Source organism: Calonectris borealis, chromosome W (assembly GCF_964195595.1).
Source record: "Calonectris borealis chromosome W, bCalBor7.hap1.2, whole genome shotgun sequence".
In the NCBI taxonomy this organism is placed as follows: domain Eukaryota; kingdom Metazoa; phylum Chordata; class Aves; order Procellariiformes; family Procellariidae; genus Calonectris; species Calonectris borealis.
In genome coordinates, this window is record NC_134351.1 from 10574672 (window position 1) to 10598929 (window position 24258).

The window sequence follows — 24258 nt, forward strand, 5'->3', positions numbered from 1 at the left end:
GCACCAACGGTGGATGTCTTAGTTAGCAGACTTCGGGATTTTGAAGAAACTATCTCCTCCTCCCTTTTCTCGGCTGTGGAGAAACTGTCCCAGGAGGTCCAGCAACTCAAAGAGGGTATGTTCTATTCTCCACCTGTACGGACCAGTATCTCAGCCATTAGGAGTCAGCGTTTTTCTCCTCAAGAGAGAGGATATGGAAGGTACACACCACGGGGCACCCTGTGGTTCTACCTGCATGACCACGGAGAGGACATGAGGCAGTGGGATGGAAAACCTACCTTCATCCTAGAGGCACGTGTACGTGAGTTGCAAGGAAAAACAATCACACAAGGGGCTTCTCCCAGGAAAAATGCTGCTCCAGTTTTCAGACAAAACCTGTCTCACAACGGTCCAGTTTCCAGTGAACAGTTCCCCAGACAGAGTAGAAGGGCTGATCTTACTTTGGATTGTAATTGCAATGAAGAAATTCTTGACTCATGTTTGCAAGAAGTGAGAGATGGATACTATGACCAGAACTAGAGGGGCCCTGCCTCCAGCCAGGTGGAGGAAAGGGACAACCGGGTTTACTGGACTGTGTGGATTCGATGGCCTGGCACATCAGACCCACAGGAGTGTAAGGCTCTCGTAGACACCGGTGCACAGTGTACCCTGATGCCATCAAGCTATAAAGGGGCAGAACCCATCTGTATTTCTGGAGTGACAGGGGGATCCCGAGAGTTAACTGTATTGGAGGCCGAAGTGAGCCTGACTGGGAATGAGTGGCAGAAGCACCCCATTGTGACTGGCCCAGAGGCTCCGTGCATCCTTGGCATAGACTACCTCAGGAGAGGGTATTTCAAAGACCCAAAAGGGTACTGGTGGGCTTTTGGTATAGCTGCCCTGGAGACGGAGGAAACTAAACAGCTGTCCACCTTGCCCGGTCTCTCGGAGGACCCTTCTATTGTGGGGTTGCTGAGGGTTGAAGAACAGCAGGTACCAATCGCTACCACAACAGTGCACCGGCAGCAATAGCGCACCATCCAAGACTCTCTGCTTCCCATCCATGAGCTGATTCGTCGACTGGAGAGCCAAGGAGTGATCAGCAAGACTCGCTCACCCTTTAACAGTCCCATATGGCCAGTGCGAAAGTCCAATGGAGAGTGGAGACTAACAGTAGACTACCATGGCCTGAATGAAGTCACGTCGCCACTGAGTGCTGCCGTGCCGGACATGCTAGAACTCCAATACGAACTGGAGTCAAAGGCAGCCAAGTGGTACGCCACAACTGATATTGCTAATGCGTTCTTCTCCATCCCTTTGGCAGCAGAGTGCAGGCCACAGTTTGCTTTCACTTGGAGGGGCGTCCAGTACACCTGGAACCGACTGCCCCAGGGGTGGAAACACAGCCCTACCATTTGCCATGGACTGATCCATACCGCACTGGAACAGGGTGAGGCTCCAGAACACCTGCAATACATTGATGACATCAACATATGGGGCAACACAGCAGAAGAAGTTTTTGAGAAAGGGAAGAAAATAATTCAAATCCTTCTGAAAGCCGGTTTTGCCATAAAACAAAGTAAGGTTAAGGGACCTGCACAGGAGATCCAGTTTTTAGGAATAAAATGGCAAGATGGATGTCGTCAGATCCCAACGGATGTGATCAACAAAATAACAGCCATGTCCCCACCAACTAGCAAAAAGGAAACACAAGCTTTCTTAGGCGTTGTGGGCTTTTGGAGAATGCGTATTCCAGATTACAGCCAAATCGTAAGCCCTCTCTATCACGTGACCAGGAAGAAGAACGACTTCAAATGGGGCCCTGAGCAGTGACAAGCCTTTGAGCAAATTAAACAGGAGATAGTTCAGGCAGTAGCCCTTGGGCCAGTCCGGGCAGGACAAGATATAAAGAATGTGCTCTACACCGCAGCCAGGGAGAATGGCCCTACCTGGAGCCTCTGGCAGAAAGCACCAGGGGAGACTCGAGGTCGACCCTTAGGGTTCTGGAGTCGGGGATACAGAGGATCCGAGGCCCGCTACACTCCAACTGAGAAGGAGATATTGGCAGCATATGAAGGGATTCGAGCTGCTTCGGAAGTGGTTGGCACTGAAGCACAGCTCCTCCTGGCACCCCGACTGCCGGTGCTGGGCTGGATGTTCAAAGGGAGGGTCCCCTCTACACATCATGCAACTGATGCTATGTGGAGTAAGTGGGTCGCCCTGATCACACAACGGGCCCGAATAGGAAACCCCAGTCGCCCAGGCATCTTGGAAGTGATCACGAACTGGCCAGAAGGCAAAGATTTTGGAATATCCCCAGAGGAGGAGGTGACACGTGCTGAAGAGGCCCCACTGTATAATAAACTGCCAGAAAACGAGAAGCAATATGCCCTGTTCACTGATGGGTCCTGTCGCCTTGTGGGAAAGCATCGGAGGTGGAAAGCTGCTGTATGGAGTCCTATACGCCAAGTTGCAGAAACTGCTGAAGGAGAAGGTGACTTGAGCCAGTTTGCAGAGGTGAAAGCCATCCAGCTGGCCTTGGACATTGCTGAATGAGAAAAATGGCCAGTACTTTATCTCTATACTGACTCATGGATGGTGGCAAATGCCCTGTGGGGGTGGTTGCAGCAGTGGAAGCAGAACAACTGGCAGCGCAGAGGTAAACCCATCTGGGCTGCCGCATTGTGGCAAGATATTGCTGCCCGGGTAGAGAACCTGGTTGTAAAAGTACGTCATGTAGATGCTCACGTACCCAAGAGTCAGGCCACTGAAGAACACCAAAACAACCAGCAGGTGGACCAGGCTGCTAAGATTGAAGTGGCTCAGGTGGATCTGGACTGGCAACATAAGGGTGAATTATTTATAGCTCGGTGGGCCCATGACACCTCAGGCCATCAAGGAAGAGATGCAACATACAGATGGGCTCGTGATCGAGGGGTGGACTTGACCATGGACGCTATTGCACAGGTTATCCATGAATGTGAAACATGCGCTGCAATCAAGCGAGCCAAGCGAGTAAAGCCTCTTTGGTATGGAGGACGATGGTTGAAATATAAATATGGGGAGGCCTGGCAGATTGATTATATCACACTCCCACAAACCCGCCACGGCAAGTGCTATGTGCTCACCATGGTGGAAGCAACCACCGGATGGCTGGAAACATACCCTGTGCCCCATGCCACCGCCAGGAACACCATCCTGGGCCTTGAAAAGCAAGTCCTACAGCAACATGGCACCCCAGAAAGAATTGAGTCAGACAACGGGACTCACTTCCGAAACACCCTCATAGACACCTGGGCCAAAGAGCACGGCATTGAGTGGGTCTATCACATCCCCTACCATGCACCAGCCTCTGGGAAAATCGAACGATACAATGGACTGCTGACGACTACGCTGAGAGCAATGGGTGGTGGGACATTCAAGCATTGGGACACACATTTAGCAAAAGCCACCTGGTTAGTCAATACCAGGGGATCTTTCAATCGAGCTGGCCCTGCCCAATCAAAACTCTTATGTACTGTAGAGGGGGATAAAGTCCCTGTCGTGCACATAAGAAATATGCTGGGGAAGACAGTCTGGGTTACTCCTGCCTCTGGCAAGGGAAAACCCATCCGTGTGATTGCTTTTGCTCAGGGACCTGGGTGCACTTGGTGGGTGATGCGAAAGGATGGGGAGGTCCGGTGTGTACCTCAAGGGGATTTGATTTTGGGTGAAAATAGCCAATGAACTGAATTGTATGATGTTAATTGCTATTTGATATTGTATATCATTATTTCTATGGTTGCTATCAATGGTATAGCAGTGAAAATCACCCAGATTAATGAAGAATGAACTAACTCCGACGAAACCGAGCAAAGTGCAATGATGATAGAACCGGACGAGCGCAGCAGTACTGAAATGAGAACTGGCTTCAGGATGCAACAGTCCAACACCACACACCATCTCTCCGGCCCTGAGGGACGGTTATGACAGATGGAGCCCAAAGTCATGGACTAAATGAACTCAGTGGACATTTTAGAGGGATGGCCCATAGACTGAGGGAATCATATCTGTGTGTATATATATATATAAAGACAAGAAAGGTGTTGGTGATTAATTGGAATGTATTAGAAAATGAGAGACCTAGGCATGACGTAAATGATATAGAATAAGGGGTGGATACTGTCCTGGTTTTGGCTGGGATAGAGTTAAATTTCTTCCTAGTGCTGTGTTTTGGATTTAGTATGAGAAGAATGTTGATAACACACTGATGTTTTCAGTTGTTGCTAAGTGCCCTTCCAGTCAAGGACATTCAGCTTAAAAAAAAAACCAAAACAAAACAGGCGCTGGGGGGGAGCAAAGCCGGGACAGCCAGCCCAGCTGGCCAATGGGGTATTCCATACCATGTAACGTCATGCTCAGTAAATGAATGGTAAGCGTGATCCAGGAATTACCGATCGCTACTTGGTTATCGGTCAGCGTGGGTGGTGAGCAATTGCATTGTGCATCACTCATTTTTGTATATTCTATCATAATTATTATTATTATTATTGTTATTATTATTATTATTAATTTTCCCTCTTTTCTGTTCTATTAAACTGTCTTTATCTCAACCCACGAGTTTTTCTCACTCTTACCCTTCCGATTCTCTCCCCGTCCCACTGGGGGCAGGGAGGAGTGAGCGAGTGGCTGCATGGTATTTGGCTGCCTGCCAGGTTAAACCACGACAGTAAGGAAGCCCAACAGCTGGGATCCCTTGCTAGAAACCGGGGAATTGAGAGAGGAATTGGAAAAGAGGCAGCAATCTGCAGTCTCTGGAGATGTCTCCTCTCAACTGTGAGGGCAAGATATCGGTTCAAGGAGGATCTTGTGAATTACCAAGGAAAGTGGACTACCGCTGAGGAAGACATCCAGTACCTGAGAGAATTAGCAGTGCTGGAAGTCATCTACAGTGACCTAGACAACGATGAGGTCTCCAAAGATCCAGATGATGTCCTGTGCATACGGGTCATGTGGAGGAAGGTGATTCAAAATCCCCCAGTGTCATATTCTAACAGCTTGGCAACAATGTATTGCCCAGATATAGATACACCAGCTGTGGAGAGAGCATCTTCCTGGCTCCAAAACTTTGAAGAAAATCTCTGTCCCTCCTCATCCCCACAGGCCAGTGCCTTGGCTGTCAGGGGCACCCCTAGGAGTCAGTCCCCTCCTGCCCCGGTCAGAGGGAAAGGGAGCCCCAGGCGCATGCCGCGTGGTATACTCTGGTTCTTCCTGCGTGACCAGGGGTTGGACATGAGGAAGTGGGATGGTGACCCCACCTTTAAGCTGGAAGCCCGTGTACGCGAACTGAGAGGGAAGACAGCTGTTAAGAAGGGGCCACCCAAGAAGGCTGTCAGCTTAGTTGCTGTAGAGACACAAGAAGGCAATCAGCAATCTCCCAGACATAGAAGAAGGACTGAGATCTCCTCCCTTGATCCTGGTGAGGGGACTTCTGATCTGGCATTGCAAGGGTCAGACAGTGAACACTCTGACCAGGAACAGGAATAGAGGGTCCCTGCCTTCAGCCAGGAGGAGAAAAGGGATGACCGGGTATACTGGACTGTGTGGATTTGATGGCCTGGCACATCAGAGCCACAGAAGTATAAGGCTTTGGTAGACACTGATGCACAGTGTACGCTGGTGCCATCAGGATATAGGGGCACAGAACCCATCTGGATCTCTGGAGTGACGGGGGGATGCCAATAATTGTCTGTATTGGAGGCTGAGGTGAGCTTAACAGGGGACAAGTGGCAAAAGCACCCCATTGTGACCGACCCAGAGGCCCCTTGTATCCTTGGGCATAGACTACCTCAGGAGAGTGTACTTCAAGGACCCAAAGGGGTACTGATGGCCTTTTGGTGTAGCCACTGTGAACGCAGAGAAGATGAAACAGTTATCTACCCTGACAGGCATCTCTGTGTCACGCAACCAGTGCTACAGGGAGTAAGTGGGTAGCACTGATCACACAACAGGCTCAGTTGGGGAACCCCAACCGCCCAGGAATCCTGGAAGAAATCATGGACTGGCCAGAAGGCAGAGATTTTGGAGCATTGCCTGAGGAGGTGGCTTGTGCCCAAGAGGCACCGCTATATAATGAGTTATCAGAAGATGAAAGGCATTATGCAAAAAGGCAAACCCATTAATGGGATTTTCTTCACTCAGGGACCTGGGTGTACTTGGGGGGTAATGCGGAGGGATGGGGAGATCTGGTGTGTGCCTCAAGGAGATTTAACATTCAGGGAAAAATAATCTGTGATGTGAGTTGCATGTTGTAGGAAGTAATGTAGCAGGAACTACCTGAACTGATGAAGAGTGAGCTTTGCAAGGAACCAGGCGAGTGCAACGATGACATAAACCAAGCTGGTGTTGGTGCCTGTTGTGGTTTAACCCCAGGCAACTAAACACCACACAGCCGCTTGCTGACTCCCCTCCCCCCCAGTGGGATGGGGAGAGAATTGGAAGAGTAAAAATGAGAACACTTATGGGTTGAGATAAGAACAGTTTAATAATTGAAAATAATAATAATAATAATAATAAATGAAAAGGAAGATAACAAAAAGAGAGAGAAATAAAACCCAAGAAAGACAAGTGATGCAAATGAAAAAAAAACAAAAACAATTGCTCACCACCAACCAACCGATGCCCAGCTAGTCCCTGAGCAGCGGCCCCCTGGCTAGCTTTCCCCTAGTTTATATACTGAGCATGACATCATATGGTATGGAATATCCCGTTGGCCAGTTTGGGTCAGTTGTCCTGGCTGTGCCCCCTCCCAGCTTCTTGTGTATCTCCAGCCTTCTCAGTCGGTAGAGCATGAGAAGCTGAGAAGGCCTTGACTTTGTGTAAGCACTGCTCAGCAGTAATGAAAACATCCCTTTATTATCAACACTGTTTTCAGCACAAATCCAAAACATAGCCCCATACTAGCTGCTACAAACAAAATTAACTCTATCCAGCCAAAACCAGCACAGTGCCCAACAATCAAACATGCTGCTTCTCCTGTCCTGAGCGCCCATCTTGACAGATGGGGCCCAAGTCATAGCCTGTTCTTATGGACATTTGGGGGAGTGGAGGAAACCCATGGAATGGGAGAATAATATCTATCTGTTAAGGAACAGGGGATAGTAGTTAATGAGAATGTATAAATCTGTATGTTGGGTATAAAGATGGTTTAAGTATGTAGTTGTCCTGGTTCCGGCTGGGACAGAGTTAACTTTCTTCCCAGTAGCTGGGGGTTGGGGGTGGGTGGGGGGTGTGTGTGGTGTGTTCTGTGTTTTGGGTTTGGTATGAGAGGAGCGTTGATGGCCCATTGATGCTTTGGTTGTTGCTGGGTGGTGCTTGCACTGGGGACTTTTTGCCCCGCCATGCTCTGCCAAGTGCAGGGGAAGCTGGCAGGGGGAGCATAGCCAGGGCGGTTGACCCAGCTGGCCAATGGGGTATTCTATACCATGTGATGTCATGCTCAGTATAAAAACTGGGGGGGGGGACTTGCCCCCCCATTCACGACACACAGTCAGCGGTCGGTGAGCAGTTGCATTGTGCATCGCCTGCTTTGTATATTCTGTTGTTGTTGTTGTTCTCATTGTTATTATTACTGTTCTACTTTGTTTTATTTCCATTATTAAACTGTTCTTATCTCAACCCGCGAGTTTTTCTACTTGTGCCCTCCCGATTCTCTCCCCCCTCCTACCGGAGGCGGGGTGTGAGCGAGCGGCTGCGTGGTGTTTAGTTGCTGGCAGGGATTAAACCATGACAGTAGTATAAGTTGTAAGTAAGTGTTGGTAATAAGAGATTTCAGTAATTAGAAATAGATAGAATGGAATGGTTAGAAGATATACAAATGTATCAAATGACATGGGACCTGAGCATGACGCAAATGGTATGGAATATGGAATACTGATGCCCTACTTCCCAGGAAGTGGCTGGACATTGCTTGCTGATGGGAAGTAGAGAATAAAATTTTTTTTTGTTTTCCTTTGCTTCCACACGCAGCTTTTGCTTTTCTTTATTAAACTTCCTTTATCTTGACCCACAAGTTTTTCATCTTACTTTCTCCCCCCTGTCCTGCTGAGGAGGGGGAGTGATAGAGTGGCTTGGTGGGCACCTGGCGGCTAGCCAAGGTCAACCCAACCCACTGCAAGAGAGCATTTACTGGACTTAGTGTTCTCTACAACAGCCTTGAAAACTAATAGCAAGAGTTACTGATGAATGTTTTGTTTCTGAGATGCAACTTCTATTACTACATTATGCAACCCATCTCTTCATCCCATCTCAAATAAAAATTATCCCTGCTGTTCTGTGTGTGCCATCTAATGTTATTAGGAGATATTTCATGCCATAAATGACTGTCATAGCAAATGGCAGTCTTGTTCATAATCTGAAAATAAAGGAAGAGTGTTTATGTTAATTTATTGGCCTAGGTAACAATTTCTTTTAAGACACAAGAATGTGTGAGCTTGCCAGGGAAAAGAGAAAGAAGTTTCTTCACAACATGAAAATTGAATCTACTACACTATTAAGAGAGTTATATGGCAATGTTTATAGTGTAATTAAAAAATAAAAAGCATTGCCAGACTAGATTTTTGAAACAGTAAAACCCGAATGAAACTTCAGGCATGACCTATATGAAGACAAGACTTCATATTTGTAAGTTCTTATACATTCAAATGATGAGTAACTTAGAAAAGGACCTGCAGGTTTGATATTTTTTGCTGAGGACACTAGAGCCTTAAAAATTTTTGAGTGACACAAATTTTCTTCAGGAAGATTTAAAGTGGTGATGGAAAAATCGATGTATTTAAACATAAGTGGAAAATGGATGTAGAATTCATTGAACCACCTTGCTTTTCCTTGGTAAAAGAGTAACAGTGATGTTTAGGAACTGTAAATTTTTCTCATGAATGGCAGGTTATATTAGTCATTAGTGTCAGGGCCCTGAGGGAACTAACAGGCTTTAGCGGCCCTGTCCAGCCTTCCTTGCCCCCTGCTCCTGGTCCCTGACCATGGACCCAGAAGCCCCAATTTAGCGACCAGAATGTTGTGGGGGACTGTATCAGTGACCTTACAGAAGTCCAGGTAGATGACATCCGTAGCTCTTCCCTTGTCCACTGACACAGTCACTCCATCGTAGAAGGCCACTAGATTAGTCAGGCACAATTTGCCCTTGGTAAAGCCATGTTGGCTGTCTAATCACCTCCCTGTCATCCATATGTCTTGACATATCTTCCAGGAGGATCTGTTCCATGATCTTACTGGGCACGGAGGTGAGGCTGACTGGTCGGTAGTTCTCAGGGTCCTCCTTTTTACCCTTTTTAAAAATGTGTGTGATGTTTTGTCGTGGTTTAACCTGGTAGGCAGCCAAATACCACGCAGCCACTCACTCATTCCCCCCACCCCCCAGCGGGACGGGGAGAGAATCGGAAGGGTAAGAGTGAGAAAAACTCATGGGTTGAGATAAAGACAGTTTAATAGAACAGAAAAAGGGAAAATAATAATGATAATGATAGAATATACAAAATGAGTGATGCACAATGCAATTGCTCACCACCCGCGCTGACCAATAACCAAGTAGTGATCGCTCCTTCCTGGATCACGCCTACCATTCATATACTGAGCATGACGTCACATGGTATGGAATACCCCATTAGCCAGCTGGGCTGGCTGTCCTGATTATGTTCCCTCCCATCTTGTGCACCTAGCTCAGTCAGTAGGCACGGGAGCTGTCCTTGGACTAGGAGGGCACTTAGCAACAACTGAAACCATCAGTGTGTTATCAACATTCTCCTCGTACTAAATCCAAAACACAGCACTAGGAAGAAATTTAACCCTATCCCAGCCAAAACCAGGACATGTTTCCCTTTTCTCCAGTCACTGGGGACTTCACCTGACTGCCATGACTTTTCAAATATGATGGAAAGTAGCTTGGCAACTACATCAGCCAAATCCCTCAGGATCCCCTTGTGTGACCCAATTCTTTCTGGGGTACTGTGTCATCACAGAACTTGCCTTTCAAGGCCCAGGATTGTGTTTCGGGCAGTGGCATAGTTTACAGGGTATGTTTTAAGCCACTCAGTAGTCGCTTCCTCCATAGTAAGCATGCAGTGCTTGGCAGGTTCATGGCAGTGGTCCAATATTGTCGATCTGCTAGGCCTTGCCATATTGATATCCCAGCAATCGCCCCCTATTCTAGGGACACTTTAGTCAAGGGCTCGTTTGATTGTGGTGCACGTTTCACTTTCATGGGTGACCTGTGTGATGGCCTCCATGGTCAGGTACACTGCTCGATCACGAGCCCATCGGTATGTTGCATCTCTCCCTAGATATCCTGATGGGCCCTCTGAGCTACAAATAGCTCACCCTTGCATTCCCAGCTCAGGTCCACCTGAGCCACTTCAATTCTGGCAGCCAGGTCTACCTCCTCATTGTTTCAGTGTTCTTTGGTAGCATAGCTCTGGGGCATGTGAGCATCTACACGATGTATCTTTACAACAAGGTTCTCTACACGGCAGTGATGTCTTCCCACAATGCAGCAGCCCAGATGGGTTTACCTTTGTGCTGCCAGTTCGTCTGTTTCTGTAGCCACCCCCATAGGGCATTAGCCACCATCCATGAGTCAGTATAGAGATAGAGTACTGGCCACTTTCTCGTTCACCAATATCTGGGGCCAGTTGGATGACTTTCACTTCTGCAAACTGGCTCAATTCACCTTTTCCTTTGGGAGTTTCTGTAACTTGTTGTGTGAGAATCTATACAGCAGCTTTCCAATTCCGATGGTTTCTCACAATATGACAGGGCCCATCAGTAATAATAGAATGCAGCTACTCATTTTCTGGTAATTTATTATACAGCAGGGCCTCTTTGTCATGAGTCACCTCCTTGGGTGATGCTCTGAAATCTCTGACTTCTGGCCAGTCCATGATCTCTTCCAGGATTCCTGGGTGGTTGGGGTTCCCCATTCAAGCCCGTTGCATGATCAACACTACCCACTTACTCCATTTAGCACTGGTTGCATGATGTGTAGAGGAGACCCTTCCATTAAACATCAGTCGCAGCACCTGCAACTGTGGTGCTAAGAGGAGCTGTGCTTCTGTACTGACTACTTTTGAAGCAGCTCGAACCCCCTCATGTGCTGCTAGTATCTCCTTTTCAGTCGGGGTGTAGCAGACCTCAGATGCTCTATATCCCCAGCTCCAAAACCCTAGAGGTTATCCTTAAGTCTGTCCGGGTGCTTTCTGCCAGAGGCTCAAGGTAGGGCCATGCTCCTTGGCTGCAGTGTAGATATTGTTTCTCACATCTTGTCCTGTCCAGTCTGCCCCAAGGGCTACTGCACGAACTATTGCCTGTTTGATCTGTTTAAAGGCTTGTTGCCGTTCAGGGCCCTAGTCGAAACAGTTCTTCCAGGTCACTTGATAGAGAGGGCTCACATGCTGACTGTAGCCCAGAATAGGGTCACTCATCACATTGAGGTGTGTCGCGAATGAGTGGTTTAGAGGCCGCTTAAAGAATCACCGTCAAAGAAATTAGCAGAAAGTTATTTTAATAGAGATTTTTAAAGGTGCGACCTCACAGAATTCGATGTCAAGGTTCACTCTTATTACTTATTACATGGGTGAAACATATAAAAGAAAATCATCTAAGGGTTTGTATTTCAGGGACAGTCTAGGTTTCATTCACAATTTAGCAACACTTAATTATCAACTAATCATTAACAAACTTTAGTAACACCTAATCATTAACTAATTCAAGATTTGCAAAGTGAGTTAGTAAGGCTACTACAATCACAACTTAATTACAGATTATGCTTACTATTAGTTCACACACACAGAGAAACATATATATATATAAAAATATACAGAAGGTATACCTGTTAAAAATTCCCCTCGATTTCAGTGAAGAAATATTCACGTCGAATGTCTAGGCATTCCCTCTCAACAGGCGAAAGGGTTGAGCTTCGAAAGGGACTCACCCAGGACCCAGCGGTCCTCCGAATATCGTAGGCCTGAAAGATCGCAAGCTCTGAGAGGCGTCCCACTCAGAGGGAGATGCTGGGTGCAGCCGCTGCGGTCCAGGAGAGCTCAAAGGGCCTCACTTAGGACCACCATTTATAGGTTCGCAAGATGGTTGGCTTTAGTCATCCGTAAATTTCCATCCTGGCCACAGTCCCAGGTGGTAATTACTAAAAAAATTCTCAAGGTTTCGGTGTTGTTCTACTGGACACCTGGGCCAGGCAGTAGGAGTATGTTCCCAGCCTCAGCTATGCAGAGTTTCTGATACAGTCAAGGAGTGCTCAACTGCCAGACTTCAATACACCAAGGCCGAGGTTTCATGGAAATTTCTGAGATCAACAAGTGGCCCAGGGAAGAAAGTGGGGGTATGAATGCACCACCACAAGGTGGATTGGAAACTGGCTGAATATCCATGCCCAGAGGGTGGTAATCAGTGGCACGAACTACTTGGAGGCCAGTAACTAGCGGTGTACCCCAGGGGTCAATACTGAGTCCAGTCCTGTTTAACACTTTCATTAATGATCTGGATGATGGGGCAGAGTGTACCCTCAGCAAGTTTTCTGATGACACAAAACTGGGTGGAGGGGCTGATACGCCAGAGGGTCATGCTGCCATCCAGAGGGACCTCGGCGGGCTGGAGAAATGGGCTGACAGGAACCTCATGAAGTTCAACAAGGAGAAGTGCAAAGTCCTGCACCTGGGGAGGAACAACCCCAGGCACCAATATATGCTGGGCGCTGCCCAGCTGGAAAGCAGCTAGGCAGAAAAGGCCCTGGGGGTCCTGGTGGGCACCAAGTTGAACATGAGCCAGCAATGTGCCCTTGCAGCAAAGAAGGCTAATGGTATCCTGGGCTGCATTAGGAGGAGCGTTGCCAGCAGGTCGAAGGAGATGATCCTTCCCCTGCACTCAGCACTGGTGAGGCCACACCTGGAGTACTGTGTCCAGTTCTGGGCTCCCCAGTACGAGAGACATGGACATACTGGAGAGAGTCCAGTGCAGGGCCACTAAGATGATGAAGGGACTGGAGCATCTCTTTTATAGTAAAGGCTGAGAGAGCTGGGACTGTTCAGCCTAGAGAAGAGAAGGCTCAAAGGGTCTATAAATATCTGAAGGGAGGGTATGAAGAAGACGGAGCCAGGCTCTTCTCAGTGGTGCCAAGTGTCAGGACAAGAGGCAATGGGCACAAACTGAAACACAGGAGGCTCTGTCTGAAAATCAGGAATCACTTTTTCACTGTGAGTGTGACTGAGCACTGGAACAGGTTGCCCAGAGAGGTTGTGGAGTCTCCCTCCTTGGAGATATTCAAAAGCCATCTGGACACAGTCCTGGGCAACCCGCTCTAGGTGGCCCTGCTTGAGCAGGGGGGGTATGACCATATGACCTCCAGAGGTCACTTCGAACCTCAACCATTCTATGATTCTGATTCTATGATTTCCCACATATTTCTCTTTTTGTTCGCTGGTGGGAACATGGCTGTTTTCTTATTGATCACATCCATTGAGATGTGATGACACCCATCTTGCCATTTTATTCCTAAAAAATGCGATTTCTTGTACAGGTCCTTTGACCTCGCTTCATTTTATGGCAAAACTAGATTTCAGAAGGATCTGGATTATTCTTTTCCATTCCTCTAACACTTCCTTCACCGTGTTGCCCCACACAATAATGTTGTTGATGTATTGCAGGTGTTCAGTGCAATTGGGATCAGTCTATGACAGATAATAGGACTGTGCTTCCACCCTGGGGCAGTCGATTCCAGGTGCATTGCAAAGCAAACTCTGGCCTGCACTCTGCTGCCAAAGGAATTCTGAAAAATGCAACAGCTGCCTCCACCAACCTCCACACCCCACCCCCCCCACCCCACCCCCCCAGTTTTGTTGCTTAGCACGACGTCATATGGTATGGAATATCCCTCTGGTCAGTTGGGGTCAGCTGTCCCAGCTGTGTCCCCTCCCAACTTCTTGTGCACTCCCAGCCTACTCGCTGGTGGGGCAGTGTGAGGAGCAGAAAAGGCCTTGACTCTGTGTAAGCACTGCTCAGCAATAACTAAAACATCAGTGTGTTATCAACACTATTTTCAGCACAAATCCAAAACATAGCCCCATACAAGCTACTACTCTATCCCAGCCAATCCCAGTACATTCTCCACCCCTTATTCCATACCATTTACGTCATGCTCAGGTACCACACTATATAATACAACCTCATTAATCACCACCCCCCTTTCCCATCCTTTGATATATAAACACAGATATCATTCCCTTAGTCTATGGACCATACCCCTGTAAAATGTATGTAAAATGTCCATAAATGTCCATAAAATGTCCATTGAGTTCATTTAGTTCATGACTTCGGGCTCCATCTGTTATGCTGGTCACTCAGGACAGGAGAGGTGGTGTGTTGCATGGAGTTCTTGGGCACCAAGACCAGCTCAGGTTGGGTCACTGCTGCACTTGCACTGCTTCTTTTGAGGATTGTCCATCATTGGTTCAGGTGGTTTCTGCTGTAGTAATTCCTATAACATGCAACTCAAATCATGGGTTACAACAATTTAAAGGTATATCCATTACAATCTCCACCCCTGGTCCCTTTGGACCAGGCCATAGGGTTTAACATTGCAATGAATTCCTCCTCTTGCTTCTAGCCTGGCTAGCGGCAAGGGGTTCCTGCTATAATACCTTTGACATATGGCAGCCACAGCAGTGGTGACATACAGCATCATGTAACACTGGCATCATACAACTCAAATAATGGGTTATTTTCACCCAGGATTAAATCACCTTGAGGTACACATTGCACTCCCCCATCCTTCCGCATTACCCACCAAGTGCACACAGGTCCTTGAGCAAAAGCAATCCCACGAATGGGTTTGCCTTTTCCTGAGGAAGGAATAACCCAGTCTATCTTTCCCAGACAGTTCCTTATGTGTACTACAGGGACCTTATCTCCTTCCACAGTGCACAGGGATTTCGATTGGGCAGGGCCAGGTCGACTGGCAGATCCTCTAGTGTTAACTAGCCAAGTGGCTTCTGCTAAATTTGAATCCCAGTGCCTGAATGTCCCAGCACCCATTGCTCTCAGTGTAGTCTTTAACAGTCCATTGTATCGTTCAATTTTCCCGGAGGCTGGTGCATGGTAGGGGATGTGACACACCCAGCAAATGCCATGATCCTTGGCCCAGGTGTTTATGAGGTTGTTCCGGAAATAAGTCCCATTGTCTGATTCAATTCCTTCTGGGGTGCTGTGTCGCCATAAGACTTGCTTTTCAAGGCCCAAGATAGTATTCCGGGCAGTGGCATGGGTCACAGGGTATGTTTCCAACCATTCAGTAGTCGCTTCCACCATTGTAAGCACATGGTGCTCGCCATGGTGGGTTTGTGGTAGTGTGATATAATCAATATGCCAGGCTTCCCCATATTGATATTTCAGCCATCGTCCTCTATACCAAAAAGGCTTTAGAGGCTTGGCTTGTTTGATTATGGCGCACGTTTTACATTCATGGCTAACCTGTGCAATGGCATCAATGGGCAAGTCCACCCCTCGATCACGAGCCCATTTGTATGTTGCATCCCTTCCTAGATGGCCTGAGGCATCATGGGCCCATTGAGCTATAAATAGCTCACCCTTATGCTCCCAGTCCAGATCCACCTGAGCCACTTCAATTCTAGCAGCCTGGTCCACCTGCTGGTTGTTTCGATGTTCTTCAGTGGCCCGACTCTTGGGTACGTGAGCATCTACGTGACGTACTTTTACAACCAGGTTCTCTACCCGGGCAGCAATATCTTGCCACAATTCAGCAGCCCAGATGGGTTTAATTCTGCGCTGCCAGTTGTTCTGCTTCCATTGCTGTAGCCTCCCCCACAGGGCATTTGCTACCATCCATGAGTCAGTATAGAGATAAAGTACTGGCCATTTTTCTCGTTCAGCAATATCCAAAGCCAGCTGGATGGCTTTCACCTCTGCAAACTGGCTTGACTCACCTTCTCCTTCAGCAGTTTCTGTGACTTGTCGTGTAGGACTCCACACAGCACCTTTCCACCTTCGATGTTTTCCCACAATACGACAGGATCCAGCTGTAAACAGGGCATATTGCTTTTCATTTTCTGGCAGTTTATTATACAGTGGGGCCTCTTCAACATGAGTCACCTCCTCTGGCAGCACTCCGAAGTTTCAGCCTTTTGGCCAGTCCATGATCACTTCCAAGATTCCTGGGCGGTCGAGGTTTCCAGCTAATCATTACTTTTTGCCAGTGGCAGTGCTAGCCCAGCCAACCCTTCATTCTTCCACCAGATCTCAAAGAGTGAGGACCATCTTACTCTTCCTGAGGACTAGCCTCAGCCTGGGCCAGGCACTTGGCCATTCTCACTAGTAATTCTGTAGGCTGGGTGGAACCAGGTCTGGCTGAACTAAATTTTGGTTATCTCGGACTCATCTTGCATGTCTGTTGTTATATCTGACCTAGAAACGCAAGTGGTTTTGAAATAAAAAAGAAATGCTGAAACAAGCATTTTATTAACATCTGCTTGAGTTCTTTTCCAGTTTTGGATACTTAGTTGGAAAGGAGTGTGCACAGAGAAGCCGAGGAGTATGTTCCACACACTACCAAATCCCACTACAGTCAGCTAAAATAGTATTCTGGCTTCATATGTCTTATTCCAGCTACATATGGCACACGGATGAGTTACACCACCTCCATACTCAAGGCATCTATACCAAAAGCCCGCCAGTACCCTTTTGGGTCCTTGAAGTACCCTCTCCTGAGGTAGTCTATGCCAAGAATACATGGAGCCTCCTGGCCAGTCACAATAGGATGCTTTTGCCATTCATTCCCAGTTAGGCTTACCTCAGTGTCCAACACAGACAGCTGTTGGGATCCTCCTGTCACTCCAGAAATACAGATGGATTCTGCCCCTTTGTAATCTGATGGTATTAGAGTACACTGTGCACCGGTGTCCACCAGAGCTTTATACTCCTGTGGGGCTGATGTGCCAGGCCATTGAACCCACACAGTCGAGGAAACCTGGTTGTCTCTTTCCTCTGCCTGGCTGGAGGCAGGGCCCCTTTATTCTTGGTCGGAGTATTCATTACTTGATTTTTGTAACTGCAAACCAGAAGTCCCTTCATCAGGGTCAAAAGTAAGATCAGCCCTTCTACTCTGCCCAACAGACACTGGAGCAGTAATTTTCCTGGATGGATGCCTTTTGGCTGTTGTTTTTCCTTGGAATTCCTGTACCTGAGCTTCTAGTCTCCAGGTAGATTCACCATCTCCCTTCCTCATGTCCTCCCCCTGGTCACGCAGGAAGAACCACAGGGTTGCACATGGTGTGCGCCACCGGTACCCTCTCCCTTGAAAAGAAAAAGGCTGACTCTTAATAGCTGACACCTTGGTTGGTGTGGGTGAGGAAGATCTATCCTTCTTGGATTGCTCGGACAATTTTTGGATCAGTTTCTCCACAGCTGAGATGCAGGCCCATAGGGAGGAAGCAAGATTATCTTCGTATTCTTGGAGTTGTGTGGCCAATCCATCCATAGTTGGTGCCTCTGTGTCTGTCCAGCTCATTATCGCCAGGGTGTTGGCGTATGATGTTGGTGCATTTCATATAAACTTTCACCACATGGACCGCGTGCACCGCATTTCATCCGGGTCTTTGGATACCTGGTCGTCATCCAGGTTGTTATAGATCACCTCCACCACAGCTAATTCCCTCAGATACTGGATACCTCCCTCAACGGTGGTCCATTTGCTTCGGGATTTTGCAAGATCTTCCTTGAAGGGATACCTGCCCTTCACACTTGACAGGAGTTGCCACCAAAGACTGAGGACTCCTGCCCTTTTTCCAATCCCTTTGTCAGTGGCCTTATCCCTAGCAAAGGATCCCAGCTGCCGGGCTTCCTTACCCTCTAATTCCTGACTATTGGCCCCAATATCCCAGCATCGGAGTAAACAGCTGAGAATTAGCTCGCCTGGTTGACAGCTAAAAACTTTTCACATATCTCGCAGCTCACTTAAGGATAGGGATCGGGTGGTTTCTGACTCATTTATGATTTCAGTCTCTTCCTCCTCCTGTTCTTGTGACTGCTCTGCTGCATAACAGGCTCTGCTGCCTCTTCTGATTCTCTCTCCTGCTCCGTCCTAGGAGAAGCTTCTTCATCCCTTACTAAACAAGTTGATTTCTGCTTCCATTGTATCTTTTTAATTATAGGGGCGACTGATATAGTGTCTGGTTTAGCCATAGTGTCTGTTGGTATGTCTTCAGATCCAGAGACCCTCTCTTCTCCTTGAGGGTGCTGCATAACATTGAGCAGTTTGGTAGGTGCTGGCCAGGCCCCAGCACAGTGCGATAAGTTGTGTCTCTGGAATCGCCAAGGCATCTTTTTTTTCAAACATTCTATCACTTCATCAGGATCCTTCACTTGTTCAGGAGTGAAGTTCCAGACCACTGGAGGTGGCAACCTTTCTAGATACCTGCCCATATTCTCCCACATGCCTTGCCACCCATGACCATACTGTCGCTGGGCCTGGGTCATATTCCTAAATTGCTTGTTAACCTTAGAAAAAGCTGAAACAATATTCCTAAGAAATACCAATAGAAGTATTTTAACTACCCAAGGATGCTCAAGATACTGAAAAGTTATTGTAACGAGGGAGAAAACATCACGGAAGAAGGTGGTGAAGGTGCCATTCTGTATTTCCTCCACAAAAAACCTCTCAGAGGACGAAGTATAATTGTTAATTGTCTCCATGCGATGGTACCCGAAGTACAGTAATGATTTCAGTACAGAGCCCAAATACCAGATTAATCTCAAGGCCAGTGCTTTAATAATAAATCCCCCAGGCAAAACACCAGAAAGCACTACAGAGCACAGAAAACTGCAAAAGTCAAAAACAGTCTTTAACATGTACAGCAAAAAAGGGAGCATGGCACAGATCAGATGATAAACTAATCTCGAGAACAGATAAGTCAATATCGTGACCAGCAACTGCTAACAGATATAAATTCCCTCTAATACGCTCTGGTCAAATCTGTTATTATATCAAACCCTTCATGCCCCATGTTGGGCGCCAAAAAGGACTGTCGTGGTTTAACCCCGCCTGGCAACTAAGCCCCACACAGCTGCTCGCTCACTCCCCTCAGTGGGATGGGGGGAGAATTGGAAGGGTAAAAGTGAAAAAACTTGTGGGTTGAGATAAAAACAGTTTAATAATTAAAAAAAAAAATCGTAAAAAACCCCAACAACATCAAAGAGAGAGGAAAATAAAACCCAAGAAAAACAAGTGATGCAAAAGAAAACAATTGCTCATTACCAACCGATCGATGCCCAGCCAGTCCCTGAGCAACAGCAGCCCCCCCAACCTCCACCACCCCCCACCCTCCACCCCATTTTATTGCTGAGCACAACATCATATGGTATGGAATATCCCTCTGGTCAGTTGGGTTCAGCTGTCCCAGCTGTGTCCCCTCCCAACTTCTTGTGCACCTCCAGCCTACTCGCTGGTGGGGCAGTCTGAGGAGCAGAAAAGGCCTTGACTCTGTGTAAGCACTGCTCAGCAATAACTAAAACATCAGTGTGTTATCAACACTATTTTCAGCACAAATCCAAAACATAGCCCCATACAAGCTACTACTCTATCCCAGCCAATCCCAGTACACAATATCAATTCATAGAATCATAGAATGGTTTGGATTGGAAGGCACCTTAGAAATCATCTAGTTCCAACCCCCTGCCTTAGGCAGGGATACCTTCCACTAGATCAGGTTGCTCAAAGCCCCGTCCAAACTGGCCTTGAACACTTCCAGGGAGGGGGCATCCACAACTTCTCTGGGCAACCTGTTCCAGTGTCTCACCACCCTCACAGTAAAAAATTTCTTCCTTATGTCCAATATAAATCTACCCTTTTTCCATTTAAAACCATTGCCCCTTGTCCTGTCACTACAGGCCTTGGTAAAAAGTCTCTCTCCATCTTTATTATAAGCCCCCTTTAAGTATTGAAAGGCTGCAATAAGGTCTCCCCAGAGCCTTCTCTTCTCCAGGATGAACAACCCCAACTCTCTCAGCCTTTCTTCATAGGAGAGGTGCTCCAGTCCCTGATCATCTTCGTGGCCCTCCTCTGGACTCGCTTGAGTAGGTCTATGCCTTTCTTATGTTGGGGGCCCCAGAGCTGAACACAGTTCTCCAGGTGAGGTCTCCCGAGAGTGGAGTAGAAGGGCAGAATCACCTCCCTCGACCTGCTGGCCACGCTTCTTTTTATGCAGCCCAGGATGCGACTGGCTTTCTGGGCTGCAAGCGCACATTACCGGCTCATATTCAGTTTTTCATCCACCAATACCCCCAAGTCCTTCTCTGCAGGGCTGCTCTCAATCCACTCATCGCCCAGCCTGTATCCATGTTTGGGATTGCCCCGACCCAGGTGCAGGACCTTGCACTTGGCCTTGTTGAACTTCATGTGGTTGTCACGAGCCCACCTCTCTAGCCTGTCAAGGTCCCTCAGGATGGCATCCCTTCCCTCTAGAATATCAATTGTAGCATACCTCTTGGCTGCCTTTGACTCCAGTCATGGAGCTCTAGCATGCCCGATATGTCAGCACTCAGGGGTTGCATGACTTTGTTCAGCTAATGATAGTCCACTGTTAGCCTCCACCCTCCATCAGACTTTCCCACTTGCTATGTGGGACTAGTAAAGGGCAAGTGAGTCTTGCTGATCATTCCTTGGCTCTCCAATTGATGAATCAGCTCATGGATGGGAACCAGGGAGTCTCGATTGGTGCGCTATTGCCGCTGGTAGCAATTGGAACCTGCTGTTCTTCGACCTACAGCAAGCCTGCAACAGAAGGATCTTCTGATTGATTGGACTGTAGACAGCTGTTTAATCTCTGTATTCACAGTGGCTACACCAAAGGCCCACCGATACCCTTTTGGGTCCTTGAAATATACCCTCTCCTGAGGTAGTCTATGTCAAGGATGCATGGAGCCTCCAGGCTAGTCACAATATGGTGCTTCTGCCACTTGTCCCCTGTTAGGCTCACCTCAGCCTCCAACGCAGACAACTGTTGGCATCCCCCTGTCACTCTAGAAATCCAGATGCATTCTGCCCCCTTGTACCCTGATGGCATTAGGGTGCACTGTGCACCAGTGTCCACCAGAGCCTTATACTCCCGTGGGGCCAAAGTACCAGGCCATCAAATCCATATAGTCCAGTAAACTTGTTTGTCCCTTTCTTCTGCCTGATCAGAGTCAGGGCCTCTCTATACCCGGTCAGAGCATTGATTACCTGGCTCCTGGAATTGCAAACCAGAAGGCCTTTCATGTGGATCAGAAGTAGGATCGGCCCTTCTACTCTTTCTAGTGAATTTATCAACACCAACCGGAGCAGTAATCTTCCTTTTTGGACCTCTTTTTGGCCTCTGTTTTTCCTCACAATCCATCTGCGTGGGCTTCTAAATTTGAGGTAGGTGCACCGTCCCATTTCCTCTTGCCCTCCCTGTGGTCCCACAGATGGAACCACAGAGTGGCATTCAGCGTGAGTTCACAGTTCCCTTTCCCTCTAGCAGAGAAATGTTGACTCCATACAGCACTCTTGATAGCTGAGATACTGGCCTGTAGAGGCGAGGAGGATGACATATTCTTTTTGAATTGCTGGACAGTTTCTCCATAGCTAAGAGACAGGCCTGTAAGGTCAGGGAGGAAGAGAGATTCTCTTTGAATTGCCAGAGCTCGTAGGCCAGTCTGTCCACAGCTGGTGCTTTGATGTCTGTCCAGTCTATTATCACTAGGTCGCTGGCGTACGATGTCAATGCGTTCTTTACAAAATCCTGCCGCATGGACCGCATGCACTGGATGTCATCTGGATCTTTGGAGGCCTGCTTGTTGTCCAGGTTGCTGTAGACCACCTCCATCACTGCTAATTCCCTCAGATACTGGACACCTTCCTCAGCGGTAGTCCACTTGCCTTGCTAATTTACAAGATCTTCCTTGAGGGGATACCTTGCCTTTGACTGTACTTGACAGGAGCCACCTCCTCCCACACACCTTGCCACCCATGACTTGGCTACATCAGGGCACATCCTTCTGTGGCATTCCCAACCAGTTGTTTAACCTTAGGAAAAGCCAAAATCAGATTTATGGCACACACCAATACGAGCATTCTGGTTACACAGGGATGTTCAAGAAACTGAAGGACCATTGCAACAAGGCAGGAAACATCTACCATGGAAGAGAAAAAAGGGGAGGTGCCGTTCTCCATTTCCCCCACAACATGTCTCCCGGAGAAAAGGAGAAAGGTGTAATTCTTAATTGTCTCCATGAGATGGTTCCTGGAGTACTGGGATGGCAGCAATGCATGGCCCAAATACCAGATTAGGCTCAAGGCCAGTGCTCTCACAGGCAAGGCGATAAAATCAAAGTGATAAACAAACAAAACAGCAAAGAGCAAAAGCTGAAAGCAGACACTAGCAAGCCTTGGAGTTTGATGTACAGCAAAAGAGGGAGCACACCATGGAGCAGGTGAGGGAACAAATATACCAATATTGAGAGTAAACAAGTCAACATCATAGAATCATAGAAAATTCAAGTTGGAAGGGACCCATAAGGATCATCAAGTCCAACTCCCTGCTCCTCGCAGGACTACCTAAAACTAAACCATATGACTAAGAGCATCGTCCAGACACTCCTTGAACTCTGACAGGCTTGGTGCCATGACCACTTCCCTGGGAAGCCTGTTCCAGTGACCGACCACCCTCTCAGTGAAGAACTTTTTCCTAATGTCCAATCTGAACTTCCCCTGACGCAGCTTCATTCCATTTCCTCGTGTCCTGTCACTGGTCACCAGAGAGAGGAGATCAGCACCTCCCCCCTCTGCTGCCCCTCTTGAGGAAGTTGTAGACTGCGATGAGGTCACCCCTCAGCCTTCTCTTCTCCAAGCTGAACAAACCAAGTGACCTCAGCCGCTCCTCGTAAATCTTGCCCTCGAGACCTTTCACCATCTTGGTTGCCCTCCTCTGGACACACTCTAATAGTTTGATGCCCTTCTTATATTGAGGCGCCCAAAACTGCACACAGTACTCGAGGTGGGGCCGTACCAGTGCAGTGTAGAGTGGGACAATCACCTCCCTCGACCAGCTAGCTATGCTGTGCTTGATGCACCCCAGGACACGGTTGGCCCTTTTGGCTGCCAGGGCACACTGTTGACTCATATTCAACTTGCCATCAACCCAAACCCCCAAATCTCTTTCCGCTCTCCAGCCTCTCGTCCCCCAATTTGTACGTATAAGCAGGTTTACCCTGTCCCAGGTGGAGAATCCGGCACTTGCTCTTGTTAAATTTCATATGGTTGGTGATTGCCCAGCTCTCTAGTCTGTCCAGATCTCTCTGTAAGGCCTTTCTAACCTCAAGGGAGTCCACAGCTCCTCCTAGTTTAGTATCGTCAGCAAACTTACTTAATGTACATTCGACTCCTGTGTCCAGATCATTTATAAAAACATTAAAGAGCACCGGCCCTAAAATTGAGCCCTGGGGAACCCCACTGGTGACTGGCCGCCAGCCTGATGTAACCCCATTTATATAACCCTTTGAGCCCGACCCGTCAGCCAATTGTTCACCCAACGTATTATGGACTTGTCTAGCTGTGTGATGGACATTTTGTCCAGAAGGATACTGTGAGAGATAGTATCAAAAGCTTTGCTAAAAACCAAAAACACCACATCTCCTGGCTTCCCTTGGTCAACTAGATGGGTGACCTTGTCATAAAAGGAAATTAAGTTGGTTAAGCAGGACTTTCCCCTTGTGAACCCATGCCGGCTATGACCAATGCCTGCGTTGTCTCTCAAGTGTTTTTCAATAACTCCCAGAATAGCCTTCTCCATAATTTTACCAGGCACTGAAGTGAGACTGACAGGCCTGTAATTACCGGGGGTCTTCCTTCTTACGCTTCTTGAAAATTGGGACAACATTTGCCAGCTTCCAGTCGACTGGGACCTCTCCAGACTCCCAAGACCATTGAAAAATAATGGAGAGAGGTCCTGCGATGACATCAGCCAGCTCTTTCAGTACCCTGGGATGAATCCCATCGGGCCCCGTAGACTTATGCGCATCCAGCTGGAGCAGCAAGTCTCGAACAAGTTCAGAGTCGGCTGGGAGTTTATCATCCCCCCAGTCACGGTCTTCCAACACAGGGCTCTGGGGGTCCCAGGGCCCATCATCGGTGATGAAGACAGAGGCGAAGAAGGCGTTAAATGTCTCCGCTTTGTCTACGTCCTTATT

The 24258-nt window shown here is 47.8% G+C and overlaps 1 protein-coding gene across 1 annotated transcript in view; it reads right to left on the minus strand.

Moving 5' to 3' along the window:
• LOC142074998 (kinesin-like protein KIF24) overlaps window positions 1–21896 on the minus strand; it is a 37249-nt gene extending 15353 nt beyond the window's left edge. Inside the window, exons 1-3 of the mRNA XM_075135991.1 lie at window positions 21709–21896; window positions 17657–17792; window positions 17234–17287 (exon numbers count right to left, since the gene is read on the minus strand). Of these exons, the coding sequence (XP_074992092.1) occupies window positions 17234–17287; window positions 17657–17792; window positions 21709–21896 (378 nt within the window). The remainder of the gene's footprint in view (window positions 1–17233; window positions 17288–17656; window positions 17793–21708) is intronic.
• Between the last annotated feature and the right edge of the window lie 2362 nt (window positions 21897–24258).